Raw genomic sequence first — 19,141 nt, 5'->3', positions numbered from 1 at the left:
GATGATTTCTCAAAGTTCTCTTGGACATATTTCCTAAAGTCTAAAGATGAGGCTAGTGAAATCATCATCAATCACATAAGGCAAGTCAATAATCATCCTAATTTCAAGATTAAAAGAATCAGGAGTGACAATGGAACTGATTTCAAGAATTCTGTCATGAGAGCATTTTGTGAGGAAAATGGGATTCTGTATGAGTTTTCAGCAGCAAGAACTCCACAACAGAATGGAGTAGTGGAAAGAAAGAACAGCTCACTTATTGAAGCTGCAAGGACAATGGTTGAAGAATCTAAACTGCCAACTTATTTCTGGGCTGAAGCTGTAAATACTGCATGCTACACTCAGAATATTTCACTAGTTAATCAAGCAAGATGCATGACTCCCTATCAATTGTTCAAAAATAAGAAGCCAACTCTAAATTTTCTTCATGTCTTTGGCTGCAAATGCTATATTCTGAGAAATCAAACTGATCAAAATGGGAAGTTTGATGCTAAAGCAGATGAAGGAATTTTTATTGGATACGCTGTTAGTAAAACATATAGAGTCTACAATCTAAGAACCAATATTGTTGTGAAATCAATACATGTTGTGTTTGATGATAAAAAGATTGAAGGACTACAAGATGGAGATTACCATGAGAGCCTCAAATTTGACAATGTGGAGATGGTTAGTGATGACAGTGAAGATGAAAGTGATCGAGAAATAATATCTAAGGATAATGCAGAAAAATCTACTACCAATGAAGCACAAAACTCAACATCTGTCGAGTTGCATAATGCTTCATCCGTCGGGAGGCAATCTGCTTTATCCGTCGGGAGACAACCAGCTTCATCCGCCAGTACTCAAAATTCACCATCCGTCGGGTTATCAAGAGAAGCTGGAAATCAAGATAGATCACCTATAGAAAGTTCCCCTTTCTCAAATCAAAGATCCACAAACTCAGGGGGAGTTTCTAATAATCAAAACTCAATCACACATCAAGACAACAATGAGGCCTCTTCATCTAGAGCTAATCTACCTCAACAAAGAAAATGGACAAAAGATCACCCCTTTGAGCTAATAATAGGTGATGTTTCTTCTAGAGTTCAAACCAGGAGAGTAACTTAAGAAGAATGTCTTTACAGCAGCTTTCTTTCCAAGGAAGAACCAAAGAAGGTAGAAGAAGCTTTGTTGGATCCTGATTGGATCTTAGCTATGCAGGAGGAGCTAAACCAATTTGAAAGGAATAATGCATGGAAGCTGGTGCCCAAGCCTAAAGGAAAGAATCCAATAGACACCAAATGGGTATTCAAAAATAAGATGGATGAAAATGGCATAGTAGTCAGGAACAAAGCTAGACTGGTTGCTAAGGGCTATTGTCAACAAGAAGGAATAGATTTTGATGAAATATTTGCTCCTGTTGCAAGACTTGAAGCCATCAGAATCTTCTTAGCTTATGCAGCCCATACCAATTTCAAGGTCTATCAAATGGATGTCAAAAGTGCCTTTCTGAATGGAGATTTGGAGGAGGAAGTCTATGTGAGTCAGCCCCCTGGTTTTGAAGATCCAAATTTTCCAAATCATGTCTACTATCTTTTGAAAGCACTTTATGGACTAAAGAAAGCACCTAGAGCCTGGTATGACACTTTATCAAAGTTCCTTTTGGAAAATTACTTCACAAGAGGTACTGTAGATAAAACTTTATTCTTTAGAAATGTTAATGGCTCTAGTATACTTGTTCAAATTTATGTAGATGATATTATTTTTTGCTCTACAGATGAGAAAATTTTCAAAAAGTTTGCCAAATTGATGCAAAGTAAGTATGAAATGAGTATGATGGGAGAACTGACTTACTTTCTTGGTTTACAAGTTAAGCAAGTTAGTGATGGAATATTCATTAGTCAAACTAAATACATTTTTGAACTTTTAAAGAAGTTTGATCTAGTGGATTGCACATCTGCAAAAAATCTCATGGCCACTGCAACTAAGCTTGAATTAAATAGTACTGAAAAGTCTGTGGATATTTCAAGTTATAGGGGCATGGTTGGCTCACTTCTGTACTTAACAGCTAGTAGGCGAGATATAATGTTTGCTACATGTTTATGTGCTAGATTTCAAGCTGATCCTAGAGAATCTCACTTAATAGCTATTAAGAGAATTTTCAGATATCTCAAGGGAACACCAAAACTTGGCATTTGGTACCCTAGAGATTCTGGTTTTGATCTAACTGGTTATTCAGATGCAGATTATGCAGGTTGTAGAATTGATAGAAAAAGTACAACAGGAACCTGTCAATTTCTAGGAAACAAGCTTGTGTCCTGGTTCAGTAAAAAGCAAAATTCAGTTTCTACTTCTACAGCTGAAGCTGAATATATTACTGCTGGCAGTTGCTGTGCACATATTTTATGGATGAAAAATCAATTGCTAGACTATGGTTTACAAGTTCAAAGTATTCCTATTTTTTGTGATAACACAAGTGTAATTGCCATCACTGAAAATCCAGTACAATATTCAAGGACGAAGCACATAGATATCAAGTACCACTTCATAAGGGAACATGTAATGAATGGTACTGTAGAACTATATTTTGTTCCAAGTGAGAAGCAGCTTGCAGATATCTTTACCAAGCCACTGGATGAATCCACCTTTTCAAGGTTGGTAAGTGAGTTAGGTATGCTCAATTATTCCTAAATCTTTATGAGATAATTTGCAAGTTGGAATGCAGCCAGAAATTTAACTGATTTTTCAGTCTTGGATGAAATTTTGGCTAAGTCAAAATTTACATCTCGACGGATGATCTTTATCCATTGAGTTTGATCATCCGTCGGTATACAATTTGCTAATAAAAATCAATTATTTTTCTGGAATATTTTATGGCTCGACGGATAACAGTTTATCCTCATCCGTCAAATTGTCTTAATCTTAGCCGTTAATTTCCTGAACATTATCCATCGAGTATACTTACAGTTTGTAAGCATAACACAACGGATAATGGGTGGAATTTTTACAATTTATTTTTTTAAACGGCTATTTTAGGCAATTTCTATTGGTTACTTTATTTTACTTTAGTATTTTTAACAGTTATTTTTAAGATAGTATAAAAGCTCAATTTATTTCAATTGCTTTTCTTTTATCATTCTCAAATCAACTGCTCAAATTTCATTCTCTCTCAAAGCACTTACTCTCTTTCTCTTCAAGCTCTTATTCTCTAACAATGACACCTGTTGTAAAGATTATGTCTCAAACTGGGTTCATTTATGAGAAGAACAATTTCACTGCACTAGTGAACAAGGGTATTCAGCAATCTGGTGACTATCACAAGATGATGGACCTTGTGAAGAATTGCAAGCTCAGCTATGCCATGATGGAATCACCCACAATCTTTTGTGAAGTTGTTGAAGAGATGTGGACCACTGCTACATACAACTCTATAGATAAGACAATCACACTCACCATTAAAGGTAAAGAATTATGTATCAATAGTGATGTTATAAAAGCATGTTTCAAGATTCCTGATAACATTGTGACCTCATCACACACTGACACTGATATAATCAATATGCTTAATTCCATGAACTATGCTCTTTCTACTTCTAAATTAAGTGACATTAGGAGAATGGGTCTTAGAAAAGAATGGAGTTTTATGTATGATGTAATGACAAAGGTCTTTTCAGGAAAAATCAGTAATTTTGATTCAGTCAATATAATAATGCTTAACATGCTCTACATGCTAGTTACAGATAAATTCTATAATTTCAGTGACCTTATCTTGTTTGAGTTAGGCTTTAAATTAGGAGAGTTAAATAAAAGAGGTAAAAATGTGTATTATGCTAGATTCTTTATGATGTTAGCTAACCACCTCTGTGAAGAGATTGTGCTTGAGACCCCAAACAACAAATTAGATTGTTGGGTTCAAGAAAGAAGGCTCATTGCATATTTGAACAGGGCCAATCATCACAAGGATGTGCCATTGTTCTATTTCCCTGTAATGGAAGCACCTCATGTAAGTGAGGTAAGTTCATCTATCCCTACCACTATTCTAACCTCACTAATTTCTTTGAGTTCTAGTGTGGCTATGGCAACTGTGTCAACGACCCAACAGTTGCCTACCCAAGCTACCAAAACTGCAAAAATTTTCAAACCCAAATCAAAGAAAGCCCCCTCTGGTATCTCTCAAAAGATGCCAGTTGCAAAATCCACTAAAACCAAATAGGGGAGTGTGAAGGAGGGCAAGATAGGTGAGGGAAGGGGTGAACATAAAAGAAACCCTAAGGATAAGGATGGAGAATTGAGTGGATCCCAGCCTAGCCACACTGCAGTTTCCCAACAAACTGCAGTGCTTAAAAATGATAAAAGCTCATTTCTAGCTGCATCCTCCCAACAGGATGTAGTTATTGAACAAAGCTCTCAACCAAGAGCATAGGCCAAAAGGGTTATGGACACAAGCTCACCCCAAACTTATGCCAGAAAGAAGAAATTTAAAACCCTTGGGGATGCACAGGGTACGCACACTATGCAAACTGATGCAAACGATACAGTCACTGCACCTTCACAAATTTAGTTTGATGTGGCTCCAATAAATGTGGAGTCACAGCCAAAATCTCTAGTCATAGAAGCACCTCAAACACCTAACTCACCCACAAACTTACTGGATGGGGATATGATAAACACATCAATTCCTGATTCCCCTTCTTTAACTTTGTTGGGGAAGCCAAAATCTAGTGCAAGTGAGCATCATCTTTTAGATGATTTGTTGGATCACTTGCCAATTCTTTTAGGAACTGTTGAAACATCTGTGCCCAAAATATCATCAATCAGCACAGAGTCCATAATGGTTTCTTTTCCAAGTTCATTCATTTCTACTCTCTCGATGAATATTGCTCATCCGTCGAGTAGTGATTGTATCCCGATGGATAAGCTTAACAGCAGTCATCCGTCGGATAGCAAAACCACTCACTCGATGGATATCACTTATCCGTCGAGTATCTCTGCACAGCCTCAAACTTCATTTATTTCAAGTGCAGAAGATTTAGTGGTTGTATAGTCACTATTAGGATTGAGAGAGAAGAGTGTTTTGAGTGAGAGTCTGGGTTGCTTCCAGGAAAAAGGAGAGGAAATAAGTGAAACTATGCAATCCATTTCTTCAGGATTGGCAAAAGAAAGTGAGAAGAGTCCCACCTTAGATGGTGAAGGTGAGGGTGTGAGGGTGGGGAGCCAGGGTGAGACCCTGATTCAACAAAAGAGAGAAAATGAGAGAAATGCAGGTACTCGAGCTATAAGGATTGATATCATTGCTAGTGAGTTAATGAATGTCCATGATGTAGACAGGGAGGGACTATCTCAGCAACCTAAAGCTGTAATAGATTCCACCTCCCTTGATACTGAGGCATTTACTCACCCTGTTCCAGCTTATCAACTTCTAGTTGAACATGGCAATGACAATGCAGAAAGGATGCTCAATCTAGTGCATACCACTCAGTCTATGCTAAGAGCCAAGGATGCAATCACAGCTTTACCTTCTACAGCTGGTGATGTGGACTATGAGACTGGTAGTTCAGCTGGTTTCTTTGGTGATGGGAGTGGGGATAGTGAAGATGAAGCAATGGACATAGGGGGAGAAGTAGGTTCAAGTTCAAGATCAAGTATGCCATCATGGGCATTTTCAAAGCACTGTGATGAGCACTACTTCAAAACAACCCTGATCCAGCTAATCAATCAGATAAATACTGCTCTTCAAACCACTACTAATGCCAGCACCAAGAAGCTCCTTCAGGCACACCTAGCCTCCCTAAAACTTCAACAAATCCAAGGCTTCCAACATGCTAGGGATGTAAACACCATGAAGAGTGATATTGAGGAGATGAAGAAGGCCATTTCAGACAAAATGGATTCTAAGCTTCTAGAAACTACAATGCTTGATATCAAGAGGCAGTTAAGAAAAAATTCTAATCTTGCAACCAAGATAGATGCCTTAGACACAAGAATGTCAGCCATGGAAGCATCTTTAACAGCCATTCATCTTCATCAAGCCCAACAAATAGATTTACTTCAAAAATTGGTGGCTGCTCAAACCTCCTCCTCTACTCAACTTGATGATAATAAAAAGGGGGAGAAAGGACCAAGTGAGGGGGAGAGGCTTCAGATTCAAATCAGTAAAGTAATTGTGCCTTCAATTACTATCTCAAAGCCACCAGTTATAGACAGTATAGATCTGATCAATGTAGCAGCAACCAACATAAGAGCAGCTGATAAAGAGAAGTTGAGTTTAGTCAACTGGGAGAAAATTGATGAGGATATACAAAAGAAGTTTGAACTAATCAAGGAGCCAGTCAAGTCAGCCATCCATCACTCTCAAGTCAGGAAGATTTCTATGAATGAGATGAGCATGAACTATCTGGAAAGGGGACAACCATCCTGCATCAAATCTCCAAAGGCTGAAATAATTCTGAAACCAAGGGTGAACTACTCAAAATCATCATTGAAGAACCCTTTGGATACTGTGTATGAGACACCTAAGCCTGATGAAAAGAAGCTTTTGTCAAGATCAATTGCTTTCCACAAAGATCCAGCTGATTCAGCTTCAAAAAGGAGAATTGCTAAAATTTTCAGGAATGGGAAAGAAATTTGTGTGGTGGCTGGACATCCTCAATTTGCTCAAGCAAAGAGAGAAGAAAATGCTAGATTGAAGCAGGAAAAGAAGCAGGCTGCTCTAGATGCTAAAAAGGCTAAACAAAAGAAAGAGAAAATTGCTATCTTAGCCAAGCTACATGCTGTAAATTCATCACAACAAATTTCTGTTCAGCCATCTGAAATCATTGAATCAAAGAAGCAAGTTGAACAACAAAAGAAATCTCCAAGAATCAAGGAATTGGCTAAAAGAACTAAAAGGAAACTGGACATTGTTGATAAGGAATTGGAGAATCAGTTTCCCAAGGAATTCACTCCAACTACAACTGAAGCATCAAAACCCTCTGTGGCATTTGAAGATATCAAGGTGCTGGATCCTTACAGGAACATCCATGGTGAACCTATTGTGCCTAAGGATGAACCAGTAGAATGGGAGAACATACCAATTCCTGACTTCTACTTGCCAATCCTTAACAAGCCAAAGAGAACAAAGTCAAGAGCAGTCAAGAAAGTGAAGCTGTCACCTCTCAAATCCAAATCAGTAGTCAAAGCTCAATCTAAAGTCAATAGGGGAGATTACATGTACTTGTGTGACATCAAATAATTTTTTGATCTAAACCTCTATCTAGATGAACTAGATGAAGTGAGAGGAATTGATGCATACAGAAACCTACCTGAAAGGTTAGTGTTCAAGTACAAAGAAGGAAAGGAGATTCCGTGGCCACTTCACAGGATCCTTCAAGAAAGCCAAGTTGTACTGATTAAAGTTTATTCATCCTTCAAGAAGAACTTTGGGTTCAATGTTATTGCAAGAAGATTGGTACTGAAGAAGATTGAAGAACTAAGGAGTGTTAGAGCTAAAGATGCACTCCCAAAGACTCTAATTATCCCTTACACAGGGAGAAGAGTGCATCTAAGGCCCTACTGGAAGATGGAGTTTATGGATGATAAAGGAGTGAGAAGATTTTTCAGATTAGAAGACCAATTGAGCATCTCTAGCAATGAAACTCTTTTGGAAATGCAAGGAAAGCTAAATCTCTCAGAATCTGATGAACTGGTATTCCATAGGCAGCTCCAAAATCAGATTGAGGAAAATAACAGAATGCTTGGAAAAAGATCCAGACCTTCAAGGAACTAGATAAATCTGCTCAGGCTAGAGGAGCAACTTGAAAATGACTGTGAGCAAAACTTTGTACATTTTGTTAATTGAAGCACTTTTCAGTATTATCTACTATCTTTTAAAAGTTGTATTTTTAAGGTGTTTTGTTATCATCAAGTATCTCTTAATTTATGGCTACAATTCCAGTAGACATAAATTGGGGGAGATTGTTGTGTATATGTTGTGTACTTGATGATTTCATGAACAAAATACCTTGGTAGATTTTACTTAGTGAAAATATGTAGCACTCGACGGATAAGGTTTATAGTCCCGACGGATGACTCAATATAGTCCCGACGGATGATGACTTATTATCCATCAAGTGAGTAGCTTATGTAACAATAAGTCTGTAGCACATTTCTGCATACACATTGTTTAGAATCTGTAGTAGTACTTAAGTCATGTTGACTTTAGTTAGATATGCAGAATATGTTGATTAATTGTACATAGATGATGTCTTGTAATTCTGCATAAGTGAAATGAAGTCAAGTGCCTGATTGCTACCCGACGGATAAACAACAATGAATTCGACGGATAAACAACAATGAACTCGACGGATAAACAATAATGAACTCGACGGATGATCATGAACCCAACGGATAAAGAATTCAAATATCTGTTGACAGTGACAACACAGTCACATGCGTCGAGTGGATGCAAATGGAATGTGGTAGCCTATTCAACTGGGTTTTCGAGAACAAAGAAGCATTGCCATTTCCATGCTATTATGAAGATATTCAAAGATGCTGGAATACAGTAATGAAGTAGCATTATAATAGACTAAATAGTTTTTGTTTTATTATCCTGTCTCATTACTTTGTAATCTTGGTGATATATAAACCAAGAAGTAGCAACTAAGGAACTATCTGAGATACAAGCAGAGAAATATTTGTAAGCAGAATTCTTAGCATTTCTCTGCATTCTTAGTTGTTCAATATTTGTAAGCAGCTGTGAGCTTTTTGCACACAGAGTTCTCTCGATATATATATTATATATCTCTGATGGAATCATTCAAATCCACCAGAAAGTTTTTAAAGACTCTTGTTTTTAATTACTTGTGTTTTGATTCACTTAAGTAACTATTTCGCATTGTGCTAATCAATTCACACTTATATATATATTCGAGTTAGAACATTTTTATTTCAAGAAAAAGTTTCAAGAATTCCATTCAACCCCCCTTCTGTAATTCTTGTCATATTGTTAAGGGACTAACAAAGTACGAGTCAGGATTTGATATCGAATGGGTAGATTTGTTAGCGAGGATATGTCAAGCATAACTGGTTGTCTAACAAAGGGTAGTTCGACTCTGTAGGTCATAATCGGAAGACCCGAAAGTTGACGTCGGACCAATGATAGCCTAATAATCAGTCGACCAGCTCAGTGAGGTTCCAAGCGAAGGACCTAAGCGTTGAAGTTGGATTCAGGACAGTCAGCTAATTAGGTCATAAGTCGAACGTTCGAGTCGATCCTAGATCTGTCAGTGATAGTTGTAAAGCTCTGCAAGGCAAGTACCCCTGACCATTCTTTTATGGTTCAGTATATATGAATAAAATATTATTTTATTTTTGAACAGGAATAGAAACATTTTAAGTTATGTATTCCCTGAGTTTGAAAATGTTGTTAAAAATGTGTTTTTGGGGAAAAGTAACTTCTGAAAATACCTATCTCTAAAGTGTGATTAAAAATGGAAAATAGGTTTTGAATAGTGTGTTGTGACATAATTGATTTTAACAAGAGATAGGTAAAAGTGATTTTGAAACTGGATAAAATGAATCAGATATTGGATGGTCAGTGGCGTAAGAGGCCCATTATTAGGTAACGGCCCAGCAAGTGGTTGCGTAAGAGGCTAAGTCGGATGCGCGCACTGGTAGGCCGCTTAGTCCAGCAAAACAGAGACCAAGCTAGTCTCTGAGTTCCGGAACAAATTGTGGTGGGATAGACTGATCAGCTGTCCCTAGAATTCATCCACTTTTATATCTAATTTTGGTTTAATGGTTCCCGTAACGGAACAAATAGTTTTGTGATCCCCGTAACGGGACAGATGATTTTGTGGTTCCAGTAACGGAACAAGTGATTGAGATTCCAGAAACGGAACAAATGGTTTTGGGTCCCCGTAACGGGACGAATAGTTTTATGGTTCTAGTAATGGAACAAAAAGTTTGGAAATGAAAATAGCATGCTAAAATTTAACTCTGTTATTTATGCACAGCACACGTCTGTTAATTTTTTTTTACAGAGCATGCTAGTTTTGATATCCAGTTTATACATGTTTTACATGTTTCTAACGAGTTATGAATTCTGTTCCTATAACTGCTTTACTTTAAATCATTTTTACTTGTTATTCATATAGTGGTACTGCTGAGCAATTGATTGCTCACCCTTGCAGAATGTTTTATATATTTATTGCAGATGCCTAGGAGATTATTTTGTGATAGTCGGGGCAGAGTTCCAGTTCCGTTCGTGTCAGGCTCCTCTGAGGTAGTTGTGTTCAGACCAGATGAGGTCTGTTGAGTTGCTGTATTAAATTAGTAGTCAGGATTTTATAAGGTAATTTGGGTTGTGTTAGTTGTGTAACCTAAATCACACTTAAACCTGGAAATGGTCTTGGTAAAAGGGGTCGTGGCTATTATAATTAGTGATTTGGATTATATTTTGTTTATTATTGATATCGGTGACGTCAACTCCTGACCCCGGGGTTGAGGCCGTCACACATCCGGTGCAAGACTTGATCTTTTCTCGTCCAATACTCTTCTACCGGCACTAAAAGCAGACTCGGAAGCAATGGTAGAGGCGGGAACTACTAAAATGTCCCTTGCAATTTTAGCTAATACCGGAAATTGGTTCTCGTGATTCTTCCACCATGTTAGTATTGAAAAATCCTCATCGAACTCATAGTTATATGAAAAAACCCTATACGCATGCTAAATGAAGTTTGAGGTGTAGATGCATTTTCGAAAATTTTACACTTTTGTTTTTTAGTTAGGATACCAAGCAATGTGGGATTAAACCTACTAGACTGACTAGTCTTAGGTGGTATAATATTTTGATTTCTAGGAGTATATAGATCTATAGGACGGTGTAACAAGTCTAAACAATTTTGCACATAAAGCACGTGATTATATGAAACTCCTAATACCGAGTAATAATGTTCTAACATATTTTCTAAACCTTCTTTTCTAACACCGGGATCAATAAGACATGCAACACCATAAATAAAAGGAAATTCGGTAAAATATTTTATCCACTTTTTTTCATATCAACAATAATTGCACCAAAACAATTATCCTTTTCATATGCTTTTAAAGTAGTAATAATATTAACACACTCAATAATAACAAGATGTACATTTGGCTCGTAAACGTAAGAAAATATCTTAGTACCACATGCATAACAATCAAGCAAATCACATACCCTATTTGCCAAGTCCCAATCATTTTCGGTAATAAGTCTATCCTCCACTTGATTTCTTGGATCAGAATTATATAACTCGGTGATAACTACCTTATATTTAATTACCTCGCATAGTAATTTATAAGTCGAACTCCATCTTGTGGGATAATCAATTCCCCACTTTTTGGGTATTAATCCGTTTTCTCTACATAATTTTTTATATTGTCTCTTTAATGTGTGTGCAATACGTAAATACTTAATTATTTTTCTAATAGGTGCTAAAAATTCGGTTATTTGTTGAATACCCATTTGAGCCGATAAATTGACAATGTGTATACAACATCTAACATGCAAAAAAATACCGTCTAAAGTAGTAGGAATATCTTGTGCAATATAGTAAATAGCTTTATCATTTTCCGAAGCATTATCCAAAGAAATAGTAAACACCTTGTGTTGCAAATTAAATTCGTTAATAGTTTCGACAATTCTCATCTTTATATTATAACCCGTGTGTGACTCGTCCATAACATCAAAGGCAATTATTCATTTTTGTAAAAAATAATCAGAATCAATCCAATGAACGGTAACACAAATATATGGCTCACCGCAACTCGAATTCCAACAATCACTAGTTAAAGAAACCATGCCATCATAATTACGAAAAAAATCAATTAATTGCGCACATTGACTATAATATTATTTTTGTGTGTGACGTTTAAGCGTGTTCCCGGGAATTCTTTTAAAAGCCGGGTTTATTGATTCTTTCATCATGTGCTCTAAATGAGGACTCTCACCGTGAGAAAAAGGTAACTCGTTTAGTGTAACATAAGTAGCAAAAGGTTCGATCATTTTATCTCGACTATAGTGGAAAGGTATACCTCCACGGGGAGACGATGTCACAAAACCACCAATTTGTGTTTGTTGCGGTGATTCTCCGCGTGCTTTTCCACTTTCGTGACTTTGTTTCGAAATTCCGTTATGCATTTTCAAGTGTCGATCAAGTGTACCCGTGCCGGCACCTTTAGAGTGAAGAAACGGGGATTAATTTCGGCCGCTTTGAATACAAAGTAAACAAAAACATTTAAATTTGTTGGGATCCTCCGGTGTTACTTGTCTCGAAAAATAATTCCAAACGTACGAGGAATGTCTCGAAGAAGTACCAGAACTTCCTGCAAATTTTTAATATAAATAGATTAGCAAAGTATTTGAATTTTCAATAAAAATAAAAAAAATACAAAATTCTGAAAATTCGAACATATAATTCTAAGTTCATATAATCGATTTCATACTATATAATATGCATACATTGAAGTGTGTCAAATAATAATTTCATACTTTTAAATATATGCCATTATTAGACTAACAAAAGAAGTACAGAACTGCTAGTGCTACTGTGCTACTAAGTAGTGTACTAACAAACTATAATTTCATATCTAAGTTCTTATAATCGATTTTAAAAATTATATTTTAAAAAATCACAAAATACATAAAAATCATAAAATACATAAAATACATAAAATCACATTCACAGGATCAAAATAACACATTTAATCGATTTTAATATTTTAAAAAAACACAAATTTATAAATTTATGAAAATAAAAACATAATATATAAATTTTACCGGCTTCTATATTAGGTCGAGGGGGTTGCATGGAATGTGCTTGACTCGAGCCTTGGGATGATTGAGTTCCCCTCTCTTCTTCCATTTACTTGAAATTATTGCCTGAAAACTGTAATGTTGCCTGAAAACTCGCCGAAAAATTAAGAAACCTCGCCGGAAATTAAGAAACCTCGCCGAAAAATATGTGATTGAGTGTGTGTGAATGACTGTGTGTGAATGTGGAACTGAAGTGAGAAAATTAAGAGTGAACTGAGTGTGTAAATGTGGCCTGTTAAAATTGAAGTGAGAGATCGAGAGAGAGTTTAAGAGTGCTAAAATTAAAGTGAGAGATCGAGAGAGAATTTAAGAATGAAGAGAGATTGATAGTGAGGAGAGAATTTATAGAGCTTCAAAGTTAAGCGGACCGTTAATAATTTAGCCGTTAGAAGAAGGTGAACGTTCTGTGAGCAGGTTCTGTGACTGTGAGCAGGTGACCGTTCTGAGCACTAGCAGTAACAGCCTGTGACCGTTGGAACGACGAAGCGCGTGGCCAGGACTCGCGGGCCGAGCCGGTTAACCGCGGTCCGAGCCGTGCCGGTTCACGCCTTCGAGTTCGTTGGCGATTACAGCGTGCCGGGCCGGTTACGGTTTTCAGAATGTTAACTCGTGTTCGATTCGTTTTAATTAGCGGTTCGATCCGAATAGTGAATCGGCACGTCCCGAGGCGAACTATACGAATTTCTGGCGAGCCGAATAGCGAGCGAGCCGATCCAAACCGTTCGTTTGGCCGACTCTAACTCTCACTACTCTCATACATAAACTCACTATTTTCCTGCAAATTTTCATATTCAAATCTATGTTCACTAACATAAACATCTTCATCACAATTATCAACAAGGTTAACATGATTTACATTATCATTACGTAAGCAACTACCACTAACATCAACAATCTCACTATTTACAACATTATCACTTTTTTCAAAGTTTTTCTACCTTGAAACCTAGCAAACATCTTATCCATAACTACAACAAGAAAAAAGCAAGAAATTGAGTTTACCAAATGTAATTAGTGAGTAAGGATGAATAAAACCAAGAATTCCCCCAAATTTACTCTCCAATTTGACATATGCTGCACAAAAAGGAAAGTGTGATCTTTTTAGGGTTATAAACTGCAAGTACAAACGTTCCGTTAATATCATCTGCGGAAGGGAAAGAGGTTCCGCGATAAATAAACGCGAAAGGGTAGGAGTCCGCGGAAAAAAAGCGCGAAAGAGCGATTTTTTTTCTAAAATCCTTGCCATTCCAAGAAGTGATATGTTGGTTAAGGTTTCCGGACCCAAAAATCAAAAGCTAATAGATATGATTGAATGCGGCTTAAAATTGGCAGCCTTATTTCTCATTAATTAAAAATATAACCCAGAAGAAAAGGAAATTCTTGCAATTATAAATTGTAGAAATTAGGGCATGAAATTGCTGTAAAAAAAATTATCCCCAATTCTCCTGTGGCGGGAAGAAAAAATTGGTGAATTACACCTACAACACCTCAATTGTTCTTCACTAATGTCGTTTCTCGAAGAATTTCAGGCCAGTAAGTGCCTCTACATCTCTCCTTTTCCTATGCATTTAAGTTTTTGTATCTATAGCTCACCAATTACAGATTTCTTGAACCCTAGCTGATGTCAAACATCAAATTGCCTAACAGTGTGTTTTATATTACTAAATTGATAAACTAGAAGTTGTTTGAGTTTTATTTGTAGGTTGAATTGTTATGAGAATATTGAACCAAACAAATAGATATATTAATGTTGCAGTAGATATTATTTGTTGTTATGCAACACTAAACCATGTATAAGGGGAGCGCAACTTAGTTTAGTAGTCAGTTATAAAGTACTATTTTTTTCTTGTTGAGTAATGATATGTTATGGGACCAGATAAGATTTTTGATTATCGGGGCATCCGGATTTAAATTTCCTTTATGTATTTTCCCTTATTAACTTTGCCAAAACAAATGATAACATTTGAATAGGCACAGGAAGTAAACAGTTGGTTGTAGAGAGACAAGTACACTATCTTATTACAAAAAATTAGTAAAGGAGGCATTCCGCAAGTCCTAATATGATTTTCTGTCTAAGCACATTAAGTAACGTCTAGCAATATACTACTAGGATATAAATTGGTAACAAATTTTCCTTTCCACGCTCCGAATATTGGAGGGGGACACTAAAATGCTGACTGCTTTACTAGAAGTTTTTGATGCGCGAGGAATTGTGTACCAGGTTAATCGGAGTTTCCACTGTATAATTCACGTGAAAGTAACTGCTAGTTGTGTAACCAAGTATATTCTAATTTATAATTTGGAGTTCTCAACAAAAGCTAAATAAAAGAAGTACTTCCTATATCTGTCAAGATTCATAGTTTTTTAATAGATATTATTATTTGATTTCTCAGATTTGGAATCACTGCCGAATATCATACAGAGGAAGTATGCTATACTGCGGGATTTAGATAATAGCTTACAAGGTACATTATGGAATTAATTTTTAACTATTGTCAGTTTTACTTGTTAAAGTTGGGTTTTCCATGCACCATATTTGCTGATGTGTCAGATTCGTTTCGTTGTTGTGATGAACTAGGAAGATGTAAAAAAATATTATTTGTAGACAATATTCATTAGAGACATGGTTAGATTTTCTAGATAAAGTTACTTGCAAACAACAGGTTCATGAAGTCTAATGTGTTAATCTATTATATATAATTAGCTTATTATTTTCTTCAATTCGGTTGTTTGCTTTGGTCAATATACATGATAATTGACATTATTGACCTTCCTTCTTTAGTGAAGAGAATCATGTTCTTTCCAATATCTCTATGATAATATAGTAGAAGCATATTAAGTACTAGGGAGAATCATGCTTGTAAAAATGTTGCTTATTTCTTATATTCTATATTGTATGTCATTTTGTCATTTGGCAGTGATTCAAAAGCAAAATGAACAACGTTGTGGACAAGAACTTGAAAATTATAAGCGAGGGGTTAGATCTGGTGCTATTATGCCTGATTCTTCACTTGCTAAGTACTCAGATGAAGCACTTGATGAGCAAAAGCATGCCGTTAGACTTGCTGAAGAGAAGGTTGCATTGGCCGTGCAAGTATATGATTTGGTATGAATATGTATTATACATCTCTCTCTCTCTCTCTCTGACTTAATGTTTTTACTATGTTTTTTTTTACTTCTGCTATTAGCATAGAAGTGTCCGCTTTCTTGCAATTCTGTTAATATCTATCTGAGTATGAATTTCCTCCTGCACACATTATGAATTTGCCCTTGGTTTCCCCTTCGTGTGTTCGGATATACTCATATATTATAAGCAATTTCTTCTGGAGCCAAGAGAACTTGTGTATAATGTAGTAACAGACATCTAATAGAATTTGGACATGGTTTTTATCTATGACCATCAGGGATGTCCTTTCTTTTAAATGTCTTTTATGCCTTGATGTCCATGCACATACAGATTTTCTTATATTTTTGTACTTATGTCATTCATATTAGAATTATCTGCATGATATTTTTTGAGCTATGTCATATTTCATTCTCTACATTAGTTGTGTTATATATGCTTTTACTCACCCGGGGTGAGAGTTATGAAGTATCAGATGGATTTAGTTGCTTACATCAACCCATGTGTCTTTTTTTTTGTTAAATTGACTCAAAGAATAGTAACACGTTCTTGAAAAATAATCATAAGGTCTGGCCCTTGGTTTCTGATATGAAGCTCCACTTTTTTTTATTGTGGTTCACCTTCTTACCTCAAATAGATGGATAAAATGATATATCCAGGGTGATCTGATCACACTTGCGAAATCTGACTTTGGTATAGCTTTTATGCAATATAGTATACTGAAAATACTTGTACAGTAAGTCTCCACTACAACTTACCCCTATGTTTTATGTAGGACCTGTTTGTAATATAATTTAGATTCTAGCGTTTGAAAGCTACAAAGGAAGTGTCACATTACAGCTTTGTTGCCCAAATGCTATAATTTGGTACAATACCACCTCTTTAATCTAGGGAAAAGCTAAAAGCTAGAAGCACCCTTTTTCTCCTGGTAACTGGAAACTACAGGAAATTAATTACTCACGGGCACATGCCTCCACGAGGCTTGAACCCTCAACCTCTAGAAGAGGAGTTTTTTCTAGGCTCAGCATTTCCTTTACTCTTACTTTTCGGTTTTTCCTGGAGGATATTCAGACAGGGTACCTATTACTCTGTACCAAATCCTTGTGAACCTTTTCCAATTTCATGTACGCGTACATCTCTTATATATTCTTTGGTATCCTTCACCACCAGCAAGGATATAGATGCCCAGATGGCACATAGTTCATATAGCTCATTAAATGGTATGTTGAGCATCTTGTCAAATGTCAGTGGCCACTGTGTTTTACTTGGTAGTTGCTCGAATTTTAGATGGTATATGATAGTTTTTGTCCCAAAAAATTTAAGATTTTATATGGCTGTGACAAGAATGCGGGTCATTTTGGATTCCGAGCTGTCAGTTGATAGCTTTACTTTTCATCTATGCTAGTCCAGCTTATGTTAATGTTTGAGCAACTTGGATCCAACGTCTATTGGAGCAGACCTTAAACTATATGGCAACTTAATCCTTCTAAATTTGTGCTTTAATGTTATGATGAACAGGTCGATTCTCATATTCAACAGCTTGATCAGCAAATGAAAAAGTTCAATGAAGATCTTCAGCGTGGTATGTATATTTTATACCTGCAACTCTTTGGTTTACATTGAACAAGTGGGTCCGGATAATACTTGGCTAGAGTTATCTATAGTTCTACTCGACAGAACCATCTTTTATTTTTAATTGGATTATTCTGACTTCGATCTGAATTTGGCAGAAAGAGATAGCAGTGCTGCAACTGGATCACTTCCTTCAAATAATGATGGCACTGCAAAGGCTGGAAGGAGTGAAAGTGGTAGAGGAGGTCGCAAGAAGTAATCACCTGTCACTATTCTATTTCTAATAATTATTTTCTTTACTCCATAACTTTCTTTTGTCAAGTATACATCGTACTTGAAATAGATAAATTTAGTCTGTAGTCTTTGATCATTGTTCTGATATTTTTAGGCCCTTTTTCATTTACCTAAGTTACTTCAAAATTTTATTATTGTGACAGTGGATCAATCATAAAATACTTCTGCTGAAGAAGTGATGAAATAGATATCCTGCATACATGTTCAGGGAACCTAACTTTTACTTCAGTCCTGTCTCATTCCAGTCCAACCACCAAAGCAACACATAGACTCGTTAACATACTAGTGTGCTGCTTTGGCTGTTTTTTTGTACAATATTGTTTTTCAGTTTTTTTTTCTCCATGGTCAACTTCTTTTCTGTTATGTGAACTTGTAAAACGAATTGGCAGTGACCACTTTTTCAAGTGTATTGTATTGTTTCCCCATTCCTGAAATTCTGATAGTTGGATGGTCAAAATATTTTTTTTTTCAGGACACGCCTTGGTGCAGCAGCGGTGGCATCAGCAGTGCCAGCAGTGGCTGCAAATCCAACAAGCATGGATCTAGATCTACCAGTGGATCCAAATGAACCCACATATTGTCTGTGCAACCAAGTGAGCTATGGTGACATGGTAGCATGCGACAATCCTGATGTAAGTGTTACACTTTCTTTTTACTGTTCAATCAGTAAGATAATACCAGAGGCAATGACGTACTTACCACTCATGCAACTACCCTTTTGTTTAACAGTGCAGGATAGAATGGTTTCATTTTGGCTGTGTTGGTGTGAAAGAGCAGCCAAAGGGAAAGTGGTATTGCTCGGGCTGTGCCGGACTGCAGAAACGCAGGAAAGGGAAGTAACTGAACATGTGTAGTCCAGTGATACTCTGCACTTAAATTCGTCCTTCTGTCATGATATCACTTGATGTAATTGTTTGCTTAAAAGTATTAAGGTTTAGATTCTTTAGAACCTTTCTCAATCTAGAAAGGAGATAAAATATAAAATATCAGATTGTTTGTAAACAAATTTATGTTTTTTCAAAATGTAAATGACCGGAAAAGTAAAGACAAGACCTGATAATTTGATCACCATGAGCAAATCCAAATCTTTGTAGACAAAGCCAATCATTAGTTCCCAATCAGGGAGAGTATATTGTGAAATCAGAATTTGGATCAAATCAATTATTGCTCGCAATTTGTTTTTCTTTTATTTTTTTAAATTTATTTCAATGAATTTTACTGGCTGTCTATGGTTTACATATTTCGGAAATCAGAACTAATGGCTTGAGGTAGATTTGAGATTTATCCGGCGATTTTTGAAAAATTGTATGATTTATCGGTGATTTAATGATATAGTTAAC

The 19,141-nt window shown here is 36.3% G+C and overlaps 1 protein-coding gene across 1 annotated transcript; it reads left to right on the top strand.

The window, feature by feature from the left end:
* Positions 1-14,094: 14,094 nt before the first annotated feature.
* LOC141700718 (PHD finger protein ING1) lies at positions 14,095-18,905 on the top strand. Its single transcript, XM_074504416.1, has 7 exons — positions 14,095-14,344; positions 15,205-15,276; positions 15,730-15,917; positions 17,454-17,517; positions 17,666-17,762; positions 18,274-18,433; positions 18,531-18,905. The coding sequence occupies exons 1-7, from the start codon at positions 14,317-14,319 to the stop codon at positions 18,639-18,641; spliced, it is 720 nt and encodes a 239-aa protein (XP_074360517.1). The 5' UTR covers positions 14,095-14,316; the 3' UTR covers positions 18,642-18,905.
* The last annotated feature ends 236 nt before the right edge of the window (positions 18,906-19,141 follow it).

This window comes from Apium graveolens, unplaced genomic scaffold (assembly GCF_009905375.1).
Source record: "Apium graveolens cultivar Ventura unplaced genomic scaffold, ASM990537v1 ctg2813, whole genome shotgun sequence".
NCBI lineage: Eukaryota > Viridiplantae > Streptophyta > Magnoliopsida > Apiales > Apiaceae > Apium > Apium graveolens.
Note: the sequence above shows the minus strand (reverse complement) of the source record. Positions and strands in the feature narration are given on the sequence as shown.